At 36.2% G+C, this 15,810-nt stretch overlaps 1 protein-coding gene and 1 long non-coding RNA gene across 2 annotated transcripts; both read left to right on the top strand.

Moving 5' to 3' along the window:
- Positions 1-7,525: 7,525 nt before the first annotated feature.
- LOC107865737 (probable disease resistance RPP8-like protein 2) lies at positions 7,526-9,519 on the top strand. The gene is made up of 4 exons (XM_047408132.1): positions 7,526-7,607; positions 7,759-8,098; positions 8,155-9,293; positions 9,491-9,519. Exons 1-4 carry the CDS (start codon positions 7,526-7,528, stop codon positions 9,517-9,519), a joined length of 1,590 nt encoding a protein of 529 aa, XP_047264088.1.
- Positions 9,520-13,371: 3,852 nt separating this feature from the next.
- On the top strand, positions 13,372-14,808 carry LOC124896997. The gene is made up of 3 exons (XR_007053386.1): positions 13,372-13,461; positions 13,806-13,866; positions 14,509-14,808. It is a non-coding gene; the product is annotated as an uncharacterized LOC124896997 (long non-coding RNA).
- Positions 14,809-15,810: the final 1,002 nt, after the last annotated feature.

The following is a 15,810-nucleotide window of genomic DNA, read 5'->3' on the forward strand; positions in this document are numbered from 1 at the left end:
CACCTTCTGTTGACCCACATCTTTCTTGATCTGCATCAAGATAGGATCTTTAACCTGCTTTTCTTTAACTTCTGTACAAAGGGAAGACTTAGCTATCTCATGAACAACCATTCCCCCATGAGGGCCCAGAACGTCCCTCTCTATCTGGTAAGCATGCACACATTCATATAAATAAAGAAGATGCGGAAGCATAATCTACTATGAAAACATGGTCAATTCTGGATTCAACATAAGTATAAAAATTAAAAATCAACTACTTCTAATAACATCCGACTCAGTCTGTGAAATCTCTACTACAAGAACATCTAACAACTGTCTGAAATTGGGACAAGGCTCCCAGTAGACCAAAATAGAAATAAATGACATAATATGAAGAGACAGGCCTCCCAGAATAGAGAAGGCTCACCAACTGGCTGCTTTTCTGGACCCCTAGACTGAGCCTCAGAACCTGGAGGGAGAAGGGGGGTCAATACATATGTACTGGTACGCAGAGTAATCCAAAAATGAAATAGAGGTTTTTATATATATATATATATATATATATATATATATATATATATATATAAATGAGAGCCGCTACAGAATATGTTATTGTAAAATAGTTCGAAAGCACATGGGCATAATATAATGATTTTTCAACAACAAGGTAACATTACTGAGCTAGGTGGTACACCCTACAATTTTCACCGACTGTCAAATCCCGATTTCCGTCAAGATATGAGTATTAGTGAGGAGAGAAAGACACACAAGATCACACAACAGGGTGTCTCCATCCTAATTAAGTTCATGTGTCAGGGTTGGTCTCAAGATCATAAAGCAGGGCTCCTAACCATTTGTCCCGAATAGGGAGGACACATTATTAGGTACACAAGATCACACAGCATGGTACCAAGCTCCCCGTGTCAACAATTCACAGTTTTCAGCATAGAGTCATTTGACTCGTGCTTTCTTCAAGTAACCACCTAACTCACATAAAGTCAACAATTAAGTTCAATGAAACCAGTTACATATCATACTCTGCAAGGTATCATCATACCCGACTTGCAAGTCATCAGAATCACATTAATTCTCCAACTTCTTACGTCATTTACAACATGCATATATATAAGACTTTCACACACACCAAGCACATGAACAATGATTCTCAACATGTAATAGTTTAAGATGCTTTATCATTTATAAGTAATATCATATCAATTGCAAAACTCATGCTCTCGATGGTTTAACACAAGAATAATGTGGGGTACAAAACATTATTACGGGGGATTTAAAGAATTCACAATTCATATATGTCACACCCTTTTCAAAATTTGGATAACGTGTTCACAATTCAACAATTGAAATATATTCAAGCAAACAACCCCATGACATTTCAATATTTCTTTCTAAACCATATCACAAAACATGTTATTGGTATTAAAACAAAAACCCAGTTGTAAAAGCATATGTAAAAGTATAGAGAGTAAAGTCTTGTGTAAATTATTTTCAAAAATCATGCCCATGAAATTTGGGACAACCCCACGTATCTCTATTCAGAAATTAAAGGGTGCTTCTTGAAGCCTACGATGCGAGAATTTTAAATCTCCAATTATCTTCTAAACCCACGGTTAAATCTTGAGCTATGAGGATTCTTAGTTTGAAACCCTAATGAAGTTTATTAAGAGATTTTGATGAAAACCCACATACTTTGGTGTTCTTGGGATTAAATTCTATGTTAGAGATGATAAGGGGTTGGAGAAGTACCATTTTACCCTTAATGAGACGGAATAGGGTGCTGAAAATTGGTCGGGCGCGATACCCAGGGCATCGCCCGCCTTAGAGCACCGGAGTACCCAGGGCGTCGCCCGCCTTAGAGCGGTGGGGTAGCCCGGGCGGCGCCTGTCTTAGAACGGGGGAGTACCCCGAGCGACGCCCCCTTATCGCCCTAAGCTACTGGAATTGAACACCAAACATGCCCTTAGGCTCGTCTAAAAATTCCAAAACTCACCTGAGATGTACTACGACCTGGCCCCATCTCAACGCAACAAGAAAATCTAAAATCGGAGGTCGGGAGGATTGAAAATAAAATCCCCAAAGTTTTAGAAGCTAAAAATGATTCTAAGCCTCTTTGACATTTAGAATATTTTCAAGTTTTCAAGGCTAAGAGTTACTATTAGGGACTAACGCACGCACGACTTTTTATGGGGCGTTACAGACTCATCCTTGCGACTCGTCATGACTGACTACGAGTCATAAGGTGGAGTCATAGTCTGAAGCTGGGGTCATGGATTCTGTTCTGGTCAAGCTACTAGTACGCATTACGACTCGTAAGGTCTGACTACGAGGCATATGCTAGGCTTATAACTACTGGGGATGGTTCTTAAGTGAACTCCAAAAGATCATAGTCCAACGGTGTCAAATCATGGATTGGGTTGGGCCGGTCCGTTAGCCCATATTGACGGCTTTATCTTTGGGGGAGAGTGCTCCTACTTTGAAATATCCTATGATTTTTTTCCATCCATACTTGATACACAACAGTTGTCAAGAACATCGATATATAGATTGTGGCTTTAGGAAGGACCAGAGCTATGGCCAATTTTTTGGTGCTCTGACATCCTTTAGATCCGATGCATGTTAGGTATAATAACATAAAAAATGTATAAAAATTGGTATAAGATTTAGAAAATGACCCCCTAAACCAAGAAAACTGCACCGTGCTTCAGTTTCTAGACGAAATCTTAAAACTTGCGTCAATATGTGTATTCGAACCTCCCGGACACCCCGAGTTTCCTAAATCCTGGGTCCACAACTGGATTTAGGTCCTTTCCACTTAGGATATGTACATGCCCAACTTGCTAGCTCTCTTGTCTGAGTATATATCGTCATTGGAGAATTGTAGACCATATATAATTGACATAAGCATAGCAAAAGATCGAACAAATGGTCTCATAGGTTCCTTTGCATAATGCACATTATTTTTCATATATTTCATCAATTTATCTTTGGAATAAAGTACTCTTAACAACTTTTATGAGATGCAACACAAAGCTCTGTGACCAATAGACTTGAGTCGGAAAAACCACAGACTTAATCAAAAGCTCTCTCACTGCCTATGACAAAAATTTAGTAATCTAGCAATGTGATAATTCTTGTGAGGTGTAAGCAGTATTTCAAAAGGCAGGGCCGTAAGGCGGGACATTTTACTTAGCATAGGACTAGTGTGGGTACGGAGCATAAGCCTCATGGACACCACGTTATAAAAAAATATAGTAACACTAAAAAAAAGATGCATTAATAAATTTTTTTAAAAAAATTAAAAGATGATTAAAGAAACTCATAACATCTTACAAGTAGGAATAATACAATGATATAAAACTTACTATGAGATGCAAATCAGCTCTAGCATCTTAATTTTCAAAGAATAGAAGAATCACAATTTCATAAAATATATGACATTATGACTATCACATTGCACAATTTTCCTCCTTAAAAGAAATAATCAGCAAATTTTAGAATTACGGTTAAAACATCACTCTTCTTGAATAAAATAAAATACTTTCAAATAAAAAATAATAAAATATGAAATTTTGAGACATAGGACAAAAACATGAAGACCAATGACAAGTGAAGATGTAAAATTCGATTATGTATTTTAGAAAAGAGTTGTTAAGTGATGTTCAGTGCCGTCACGATGTTCTCAAATGACAAATAAGCAATAATATGACTTGTTGTTTGAGTTGATTTTTATTTTTCTTACTTTTATAGATGAAAAAACCACTATGCATTATTCATTTGTTAAAGAATTATGAGGATCGACAGTATAAGAAATTTGACATATAATTTGTGTAAGAACTGTTAGTGAACATCGAGTACTGGGCATTAGGTGTGTTTAGAGCGTGCAGTTGGACACATATGATGTAGGACTCATTGAACTAAGCCCAACACATGACTCATGAGTCGTGAGGCATTGCTAGTACCCCACCCTGATGTGAGTTCCATAACTATCTTTTAAATCACTGGTTGTGAAGAGTGGCTAATGTTAGAGTTTGCCCTCAATTTTCTGGTTTACCTGGATTTACCATAGTTGTATTTTACTCCAAGAGTTTTCTTGGTGGAAATGTTTCCTTATTGCAAAAGATTTCTTCCATAATTGATTAATCCTTTTTGAAGGAGAATTTTTGGGACTTTTATAACAAGAAAATCTTTACTTCTCATAATAGCATCCTCAATGTAGTAGTTTAAGAGTATTATTTAGATGAAGACTTTGTAGAGAATAACAAAAGAAAGGTATAATTGGAGAAGAAAGGTATAATTGGGGAGACCTTCTACTAGCCCAAGATCATTAACTAAGATTGGAAGATTCAACTAAGAAAAGGAAGTTATAAAGGTGAAGGAAGCTATTGAAAGGAAGAACTTGGATTTGGAAGAAGACTACTTGAATTTACTTTTTATTAAATTTGTTTTTGGTTAATTACAAATGCCTAATGTCATCCCCTATTTATACTTGTGTAGGAATGATTCTAAATACCACAAGTCTAGAGTGTGCTATGTTATTCCACAAATATCTCTCTCAAATATCTAACATCCTCTAAAATCTAGAGCTTTCCTAAATACAAATATCAAATTGACTACATTATCCTTTTCTATTTTCTTCTTTCTAGAATTATCTAGAATATTTAGATATTTCTTCAGGCTGATTATCCTAAATACTAGACTAGACTATTCTAGCAACTTAACTAGAAATCTATGATGCTAAAAAAAATCTACTTTAATAATTCACACTCCCCCTTAAAGTGATTTCTTGGAAGCTAGCCTGAACTTGTCGTGGAAGAACTCAAATGAAGTTTTGAACCATGCCTTGGTGAAACTCTTAGCAGTTTTTTCCCAAATCTTCTTTCTTCTTCCAATGATGAAGATTTTTTGTTAATGACTGCCCCTACAAAGAAACAAGAATATGTGATGAAAATCTTTGTAGCGGACTGGCTTGACAATAGACCTTGTTGGCCTTTGCAAACCATATAAATAACCTCCTTGCCAAGTTTTATGTTATTGAGTTTTTAGATTCTTCCTTTCTCTTAGCTCCTCAACAACTATATTATGTGGATAAACACATATCAAAGAAAAATTAGAAACTATGATATTTTAGTGTTACCTCTCCTTTTAATGCAACTCCATGATATGAAGAAATTTTATTAGTATCAGCTTCTTCATCTGAGTTGGTGATGATCTGATCATTAATTTCCTTTAAAATCTCAAAATTAGAGTAGGATTCACCATCAACTTTTGTTTCCAATTTCTCATCAAACTGTCTAGTAGCTTCAAAGGTTTCAAAAATATACCTTTTGTCTCTCTATCTAAAATTGAGACTTTGAGGTCAGCTTTTTCATTTATTTGATATTTTGCTTCTTCATCTACTTCTGGTATTTTCTCTATACTAGTGGTTGACCTTGATATGGTAGATGATTTATCAAAAGACTTTAACTTTATTATATCTCCCTCAATCTTTCTCCGAAAAGGTCATCACTGGCATGTATAGTTTCAAATACTGCCTGCTCAGATTCTATTTCAACATCTTTCACTTTCAGACTTTTATTACCAATTTCAAGATCTGCTTCTCTGATTTCCTCGTTAGCAGCTACCACATTTTCAGTTTGAACATCTTCAGTATCATCTTGTTTATTATCAGTGCCTTCTTTCTTCACAAGATGGATTGTATTATATCTGATCCAATCTCTTTCCAAATTTATGGAAGCCAAGGCATCTATTGCTTTACTCTCAACTGCTAAACATTTTCTCTAGCCTTCTTCTTCTTCAATAATTTTTTCAGTTTGAGTCATGTTTCTTTCCATGGCGCAACAATATATCTTTTTATGTGTCCTACTTTGCCACACCAATAACATTTGAGAGGCGTCTTACTATAATTGTTAACATATTCTTCGTTCTTTCCAGACGAACTTGAACCACCTGAGAATCGAGAGTGAGGCATATCTCTTGCTTTTTCCTTCAATATTTTTCTTGTCAGCTACAAGAGCATTTCCTTCCCTTTCTTGAACAAATTCACCAACCAATTGTTTGGCTAGTAACTCCTGTTACGACAATAAAATCTCAAATTCCTCTAGGGATGGTTGTTTAGCCCATCCCTGAATTGATGTCACAGGGAAATATATTCTGATTTTAAACCACGAATGATAATTCTTCTCATTCGTGCTTCAGAGATAGCCTCGTCCGTATTCGAAAAAGAAATCTTAGAACATAGGTTCTTGATCTTTAAAAAGTACTCGGAAATAGAAAGATTACCTTGAGTGGTGTTCGCCAATTCATTATTCAATATTGGTAGTTGGGCTTCATTCTTCTCATTGAACAACTGATTAAAGGTCCTCCAAATTTCATGAGTTGATTTACACCTTATAATACGGTCAAATAAAATGGAGGAGATGGACCTCTTCAGAATGAACTTTGTCATCGCATTAATCTTCTTCCACTTCTTGTATGCACTACTATTCTTTGGTCCATCTTCTGTGCCACTCCCGTTAATAACATCCCACAAATCCTTGCTCATAAGGTATGATTGCATTCAAGTATTTCATACCTTGTAATTGGACCGATTCAACAACTCCATTTCCACTCTATTAACGCGACGACTTAAATACATTCAGACAAACTAGTTGAATCAACCACAAACCCAATCTTGAAATAAACACAAGTCAATCTATGACTTTGGCTTTGATACCATGTAGAGAATAATAGAAGAAAGGTGTAATTGGGGAGACCTTCTACTTGCCAATGATCATTAACTAAGATTGGATATTCAACTTAGAAGAGGAAGCTGAAAAGGTGAAGGAAGATATTGAAAGGAGGAACTTGGATTTGGAAAAGGACTACTTGAATTTACTTTGTATTGTATTTATTTTTTGTTGGTTACAAATGCCTAATATTATCTCCTATTTATACTTGTGTAGGGATGATTCTAGATACCACAGATCTAGAATGTTCTATGTTCTTCAACAAATATCTTCTTCAAATGTCTAGCACCCTCTAATATGTAGAACTTTCCTAAATACAAATACCAAATAGACTACATTATCCTTTTCTAGTTTCTTCTTCCTAAATTATCTAGAATATCTAGATACTTCTTCAAGTTGATTATCCTCAATATTACATTAAACTATTCTAGAAACTTAACTATCTATGATTCCAAAAAGAATCTACTTTAATATTTTCACAGACTTTCTCTCAAATAATTTTATATTTTTTGATATTAGTTTTCATAATATGTAGATCATTTGCTCAAATCTATCAATAATATATTTTTTTATCATGATTTTATGTGTCGTCTGATTTATCACCGACGTGATTCGCAGTTATTAGTTTTTGCATGACGCCCATGCCAATAGCTAGTTGTTAGTCTCTTAGATGGTAAAATTATCTAATATTGTATCACCGAAAAGAATAATAATAATATAAAGCCCCATAAACAGAACTGAAATTAATTTTTATACTACATTTGTTATTGGCAGGAGATGAGGTGTTTGAATTAAGAGCAGGCATGGAAATGGAAAGTAAGAAAATGGTGAAACGCTGTGGAGGGCACCCAGTAGCCATCATCAAGCTGGCTCAAGTTTTGGCAGGCAGAGAGCCTGAATGAATGGAATACAGTGCATCAACACTTAACGTCAATTCTCAATGACAGTGTATTACAACAAGTCTTAACTCCAAGCTTTGATGACTTGCCATATCACCTTAAACTTTGTTTTATTTACTTGGGACTTTGGCCTGAAGATTCGGTGATAGATGTGGAGAAATTATATCACTTTTGGATAGTTGATGGATTAGTGAAGCTGCAAGACATGAGAGATGAAGGAGCATCGTTAAATATTGCAGAACAATATCTAACTGAACTCGACAAAATGGGTATGATTGAGGTGGAAGAAGAGGATGTTCCAACTGCTACACGACTCAAATCTTGCCGCATTCATAAAATGATGCGACTGCTAAGCATATCAATGGGTAACCAGATTAATTTCAACCAATATTTGGTTTCGGATACCTCCTCTTCCTCGTCGTCCTCCTCCTCCTCACCATTACTATCATCAAGAAAGAGATTACGGCGATTGTCCCTGTGTCTAGGAAGGCCAGAGCCATTGATCTGATCACCAAAAATAAGCATCTTCATAGCCTGCATATCCTTGACCCACACAAACAGCAAGTTAGGAAACCTGTAAAAATATTGCCTTTTGATGTCGAGGAGCTAAAGCTACTAAGACTTCTTGATTTTGACGGGGTTGACTTTGGATCATATGACGATAAGTTATCAGGTGATGATCAGAAAAAGAATACTGGTTTAGTACTCCAAGGGTTATCCAAGCTAGTCCATTTGAAGTATCTGAGTTTCAAAAGATGTTTTCTGGACGAATACTTATCGTTGTCCATCACTTCTAACTTGCAAATACTTGACTTGCGAGTGGATGATTTGATTAACGAGGTGATTCTGCCAAATGTTTTGCGGAATATGAGAAGAATGAAACATCTATATCTTCCACGTATGTTTCAAACATACAACGGAGATAAGTTGAGGCTTGATGGCATGACAGAGCTTGAGACCCTAGAAAACTTCATCACAAAGGTGTGCAATGTTGCTGATCTGCAAACAATGAACAAACTCCATAGCGTAGCCATGAAGGTTGACGGTTATTTCCCTGACCTGCAGTTCATCAACCAGCATCTGAAAAAACCTTCAAACGGACAGATTCAGTTGTCTATAGATATCAGAAATTTTGATTGCTTTGTTGATCAGAGGCATTCACTTATCAGGGAAGTATTGGAATACTTGGGTGTCCGAATCTTTTCCATTGAAGGACATATCAATGAGCTTCCTGCCAGATACAACATCTCCCAAGGTTTAACAAAGATAGTCCTGATTGGCTCTGAACTTGAGAAAGATCCTATGCAAAATCTATTTAAGCTTTCCCATTTACGTGTTCTAGTCCTCGATGATAATGCTTTTGAAGGCACGAAAATGGTCAGTCCTGCTTCGGGTTATACTCAACTCAGGCATTTGGAACTCTTGAATTTGAAGTTTCTGGAGAGTTGGACTATAGAAAACAATTCTATGCCCAAACTTTCTAACATGAAAATAGAAAATTGCAACAAACTGAAGGTCCCTAATGGTCACGAATCCCTCACTGCTCTTAAAGAGTTGGAGATTGCAAAGATCCCTAAAAAATTTGTACATTTGCTCCTCAAGATGGACCCAACACAAAGAGAAGACACATCCTTAGTAAATTATGAGAAGATCACTTTTCCAATAAGTGATGGTAAGCTATCTACCTGCTATATTGTTACACCACTCATATTCCTTAATCGAAGAAAAAAAGGCACTAATTGCATAGTATCTGTTGTGTTCTGGAAAAAATTGATTATCAAGTTTCCACTTCTTTTTTTTCTTTCATGTACAATGCATATATGACTATCTAAGAATCGTTATGATCCGCCAACATTTCTTCTTGTGCAGAGATTATCAGATTGGAAGATGAAGATTAAGCTGAAGCATCTTCATCTGCTTTGCAAATAACTTAACACCCTGTTTGTTTAACCTTTGGGAACCTATCACTGCTGAGATGGTGAAAGAGATTTGAAGTTGTTTCTTGCTAATTCATTTTTATTTTTATGTTGAGAATATCATGTCTTGTAATCAGAGGCGGAGCCAGGATTTCAGGTAAGGAGGTTCAATATTCAAAGAAAATTAAGTCAAAGGGGTTCAACACCTACTATAACCATATAAAAGATAATTTTAATTATATGTATAAATAGTATATTTTTCCGTCGAAGGGGGGTTCGGACGAACCTTTAAAGAGGGCTAGCTCCGCCTCTATGACTGTAATAATTTAAATATTAAATAATAATATAATATTACTATAATAATTTAAATATTACTTAGAAACATCAAACAAAATGAATTTAAAAATTAAGTGATAGGTCATTAAAAAAATAATTATCTGCTTATTTTGAAAAGCGTAAGTTTTTTTTTGCTTCTTTCAAAAAGTAGAAAAACTATTTTTGCTTCTTTTTAAAAACACTTTAGCAAGTTTACGAAATACTATATTTTTCAAAATAAATTTATTTTAGGAAAAAACAATCCCAAACAGGCATTTATTTGACGTGCAAGAGGTTCATCCGAACCCTTTTATCTTTGGGAAATTGTAATCGGGCTGTTATTATTAAACCTATCGCGAGTTTGATTTCATTAGTAAATAGAACATTAAAGTTTTTACTGTGAAGATCAAGAAAGATGGCTTAATTATTCTCCAATTATGTTTTCATATTAAATCTTTGTTTGGCAAAGTGACTTTACAGTAGATGGCTACTATTTTATCTAACATGAACATGATTAAAGATTATTGTGTGAGTGTTACAAACTTAAATGATAAGCAGGAGTATTAACCCTCTTAACACCTAAATTGGGTTGTTTATAGACATCTCAATGACTAATGAAAATGAGCAAGAAACCAATTAGTCTTCTAAAAAGTTCAAGTTTAAATTGAACTGCACCAATTCCGGTACCTGATACATCAATTTCCACCATAAACACTTTGGAAAAATCTGGCAAAGATAGAAAAGGAATTGTACTCAAAGCTTCTGACCCGTGAAAAGGTCATTAAGGGGAGAGGCAAGCTGAGCATATCCTTTGACAAAACAAGGGTAATAGCCCATCAAACCTAGAAATCCGCAAACATCCTTGATTTTCTAGTAACGACCAGGAAAATATAGATTTTCTCTGGATCCTCCGAGGCCTTCTGATGAAAAACATATTGAAGATTGTCCAAAATGACATTTTGAATGCTTAACCACCAATGAGTTCTGGCGAAGAGTGTCAAACACCAATGTTTGATGATCCAAATGAGCTGGCCAGGATTTGCTATAAACAAGAATGTCATCCAAAAAAACTAGGACAAATTGACGAAGAAAAGGGTTGAAAATAGAATACATTGTGGATTGAAAAGTGGAGGGGGTATTGGAGCCCAAATGGCATTACTGTGAACTCATTACCACCATACGTGCGAAAATCTGTTTTCAATATTAGGGGATGAAGGCGAATTTGGTGACACCCGGCAAGAAAATCCAATTTTGAGAAAAAATGGCATTATGTAGCTCATTTAATAATTCATCTATTGTTGGAATCGGAAAGTAATCTTTTCTAGTAATGGAATTTACTGCCCGATAGTTTACACAGAAATGCCAAGTTCCATCCTTCTTTTGCACCAAAAGAATAGGGAATGAATATGGGCTCACATTTCTGACCCTGGTGCTCAATTTCTTCTTTCTAAAAACGGGGATAGCGATATAGACCCTCATTAATAGGATTTGCTCTTGGCAAAAGTGGAATACGATGGTCTTGAGGTCGGGAGGGTGGGAGAGATACAGGTGATTGAAAATTATCCGTGTAATCCTCAAGTAGTGAAGTTAAGGCAGGAGAATGATGGTGGAATTTTCAGCAGAGTGGAGATCTAGACGAAGAAGGTAATAGATGGAATTACTTTGGCAAAAACGACAAAGGGTAGAAAGATTGACTTGAGCCGGGGAAGAAATAGGATTAGCAACCCAACGAATGTGTTGTCCTGAAATAGTAAACTCAAACATACATTTGACATAATCTGTCACACTAGGCCCCAAATTAAGTAGTTAGCCATGCCACTCCCAAAACCAAGTCAAACCCATGTAAATCAACAACAAAAATAGTTGTTCTAAAGGAAAACCCCTGTATGGTAATGAAAGCTCCATGAATTACCCTTAACAACGTAAACAATGTCCATTCCCAACCATAATAGAAAAACCAGAGAAGGCCTCTATTGGTAATTTGAGTTTCTGGGCAATTTGGGGATGAATGAAGTTGTGTGTGCTGCCCGCACAATTAGTATTTGAACTGATGCCTTTGTGAAACTAGTAAAACGGAGTCGCATGCGAACCCCGAGAAAAAGCTTGAAGACTAAGAGTAAAGAAGAGAGGAACTATCAACAACACTATTTGGAGGAGGTGAATCAAAGGTGCTGGAGATGGTTCCAAGTTGTAAGGATCGCGAACCCGGTTATAGTGGAATTTAGCCAAACAATGTTATAATGACAATAACAAAGAAAATAATAAGTTGATAATAAAGGTAATTAAAGAAAATAAAGGAGACACAAATTTAACATGGGTTGGTCAGTATGACCTATGTCCACAAGAGGAGAGGAGCAATTTCACTATATCAATAAGAGTAAAATAGAGAGGTTACATAAATTAGAGTAGTTACTCTAATTAATCCAAATATCCCAGAGAACAACCTCAGAAAATCACTCCAAAAGAAGGACTCAGACAAGTGTTTCCCAGGACACACCGTAACTAAATACTCTAAAGAAAGAGAAGAGAATGAAAGAAAACTCTTGAAAGTTGATATTCTATGAATGAGAAAGAAGGTCCCTATTTATAGAGATAATAATGGGATTGTTGATGTCATCCATAATGTTAATGAAAGATGCAAATTTTACTATTTCCATATGAATTGGAGAAATTTCCAGCTGCAAAATCTTTGACAGAAAAGTACTTTGACAATGGCAACAAACAATTTTCCTTAAATCTTGGGTTGGATTTTACCATGTGTAAACCAAAGAAAAAACAAACGCCACATTAAATAAGCCCGGTTCATTATCGGGTTCATCATCTAGCAGAGAAGAAACAACTGAGGTTGGATTGAGCAACAATGACCCTTGTGATATTTCTCATTACAATTAAAATACAAGTTTAGTTCGCATTTGTGTTGAATTTCTGCCGGCGTGAGTTTCCTGAATGGAGTTCGACCAATGCCTAGAAGTGGTGTAGCCACAACACGTGGTATAGGAGAAACAGGGGAAAACAATTTAGAACTATGTGTATTATGGGGTGAGTAAGTTGTTGGGGCTGATTTTGCGAAGGATGGAGACTGGGTTAAAGGTTTGGGTTGCTCCAAGTGTTTTTGTTCTTGCACGAATCCGAGTCCAATGGCCTCATTAAGGTTTGTTGTCCTAAATGATAACACATCAGATTTAATATCCAGATTAAGCCCAAATATGAAATAATGTTTTATCATCAGCGGTGAGACTTTCTTTATCTGATTAGCTAATTTCTCAAATTGAGAAAGATAATCCCGTACAGATGATGTCATCTATAATTTTGCTATCAAACTCTCTGGTGATTTGTAGCCAAAACTGTAATAACCCAATTATTTTTTTGAGGGGCAGATGGGCTATGTGATTAATATTATTTAAGAGAAGTGGGAAAAGGGCCACACCCACTCCCTTATGTCTTTCATGATTAAAGGGGAGCAATCATTTTGCTAGTACCCAATTTCCCTATATATGTGTGTGGCTTCCTTTATTTCTTGGAAAGAACTAGTAGACACCATAAGAGAAACAGAAAGACATTAACAGAGAGTCTACATGGTGTTAGCAAGTGTCTTTGTGAAGTGATAAGGTATGATTAGTTTATAGTTTTTGGCATAGAATTCTGAAAACTGAGAACTGGCAGAATCCATTTTCTTTCAATAGTTGTTTCACTTGATAATTTCATCACTTTGAACAAACTAGCAAGGGGGAATATCCAGGATGTGTTATTGATTAACAGTGATAGTGATGAAATTATTGGCCAGTAATTTGAATTTCTTGTTTTGACAGCCTTTCTTTTGTTAGATTATTCTTAAAGTCATGGGTTAAGGTATTGTGAGATATTAAGATTTAACTCGAAACTTAAAGGTTAGGGATTTTGAGACTTGACTCCGAATAATATAATTGATATCGTTATTTAATATTTTTGCATAGATTGAAGGCTATTTGGTTGGTGTTCTACACATAGTGATGTTGTGGAACTTGTTTTAGCGAGGTAAGTGAGACTTTAAAATTTGATGCTTGCTTTTCAAATATGATTTATATAAAATATATTTTTCTGCCTAGCCCATGTGTTGGGACAAGCATGAACTTGGTAGAATTTGTGGCCTTTGACTAGCTATGGATATTTATTTTGAATATTGTATTGAGAATTGTTTAGAGGTGAAATGTGAGGTGAGGTTGGGGCGTTGAATATATTTTCTTCGCTACCGTTATAGTCTCTAGGGGAATACATAGCTGCCGTAATATGTTAGGGGTATTACTTATGCTGCCGTAATATGTTAGGGGCATTACTTATGCTATCGTAATATGTTAGGGGCTTGTACATGCTGTCGTAGTAGACTTTTTGGGCATTATATATGCTGCTGTGGACTTGTTGGGGTGTTAGGCCGATCACCTTCACTGCCGTTTATGACAAGTCGTAAGTGTGGAATGAGGTGAGATATAGGATGACATTTTTGAACCTCTTTGGAAATATTATTGATATTATTTTATGAAAGATATTATGTACATATTATTTGTGTATTTTGTTGAGCTTTGTATTTTCTAATACTTGTTCCAGGGGTATTAAAGTAGTGGGTCGAGGATCTTACTGGGTTATATTTATATAGCTCACTCCTTACTTGCATACGTGCAGATACGGCTGTAGAGAGAGAGGATCGTGGTTGACTGTATTTACGTATGGATTCTATCACTAAGGTGAGCCTTCGCATTGTTCGTGAAGGTTGTCATTCATCCTTAGTTATTTTTGGCTTATGTTTCCTTTCGTTGGGGTTGTATGCCCAAAATTTGAACTCATGTAACTCTGTGTAGATGCTCCATGAACTCAGTGTGGGAATTGGGTTAGAGATTTGTTATCTAAACTATTGTAGTTTTCATAAATTGCTATGAGATATCTTGTTGGATAATTATCTGGCGTTAATGATTATTACGTGTACATAGTGTTGTGTATGTTTTTATCTCAGTATTTGTAGATATATGAATGTATAGAAATTTGGTTCTCCCGGCAAACGGTGTTGTCGAGAGCCAGTCATGTCTCGGGGTTATTTTGGGACGTGACAAAGTTGGTATCAAAGTGTAGGCTTCAGGTCCCAGGTCATGGAGTAGTGTTTAGTAGATTCTCGTTAATGGATATGTAGGAGCCCATACTTATGAACGTGAGGCTATGGAACATCTAGGAAGTTCCCTTTTCTTTTTTTCAGTATTTGTGCGTTGAGTTGAATTAAGTATTAACCTTTAAATATTATTTCACAGTTGAGTTCTTTCTCTGCTAGTCGATCTAATGCACCGGTTGGACGTAGTACTGGACAGGATCCTACCCATGGGGGTGGTCGAATTGGGTCTCATCTAACTAGGCCTCGAACTAGGATGCAGACCGGTGCTCAGCCTGGAGTTGCTGCACCTACTGTTACATTGCCTGCAGACGTAGTGGTAAGAATGTTAATGTACTTAGGCATTGGTACCTAATCAGAGTGAAATTCCAGCCCTCAGGATACTTCGTAGACGCAAGCATAAGTTCAGTTGAATGGTGTAACCTCTCAGGTACCTCTGCCAGTTGATCATCTGATTGCAGCTATAGGGCCACCCAAGGATCTGAAGAGTTTCATAGATCTTAAGCCACTAGAGTTTGATGCTACACCATCTTCTGTTAAGCCTCAAAAGTTTATAGATCGCTGCAAGAAGATATTGACTACTTTGGGATTGAGGGAGACTCGTGGTGTAGAATTTACCACTTTTCTATTCTCAGGGTCTCCCGAGGGATGGTGGACTTCCATTTTGAGGGGAAGACAAGCAAGACTACCATCGATCACTTGGTCAGAATTTTTAACTATGTTTATGGATAGTCACTAAGTATGAAGCTAAGTTTACTAGGTTGTCCAAGTATGTTCCATCTTTAGTGACAGATGAACAGGAGAAAGTAAGACAGTTTATGGATGGA

The sequence above is a fragment of the Capsicum annuum genome, chromosome 3, assembly GCF_002878395.1.
Source record: "Capsicum annuum cultivar UCD-10X-F1 chromosome 3, UCD10Xv1.1, whole genome shotgun sequence".
Taxonomy (NCBI): domain Eukaryota; kingdom Viridiplantae; phylum Streptophyta; class Magnoliopsida; order Solanales; family Solanaceae; genus Capsicum; species Capsicum annuum.

Coding starts and splice junctions, on each gene's coding strand:
- LOC107865737 (XM_047408132.1), top strand. CDS start 7,526: ATGGAAATGGAAAGTAAGAAAATGGTGAAACGCTGTGGAGGGCACCCA. Junction 7,608..7,758: donor GCTGGCTCAAGTTTTGGCAG/GCAGAGAGCCTG, acceptor TTTGGCCTGAAG/ATTCGGTGATAGATGTGGAG. Junction 8,099..8,154: donor AGATTACGGCGATTGTCCCT/GTGTCTAGGAAG, acceptor GCATCTTCATAG/CCTGCATATCCTTGACCCAC.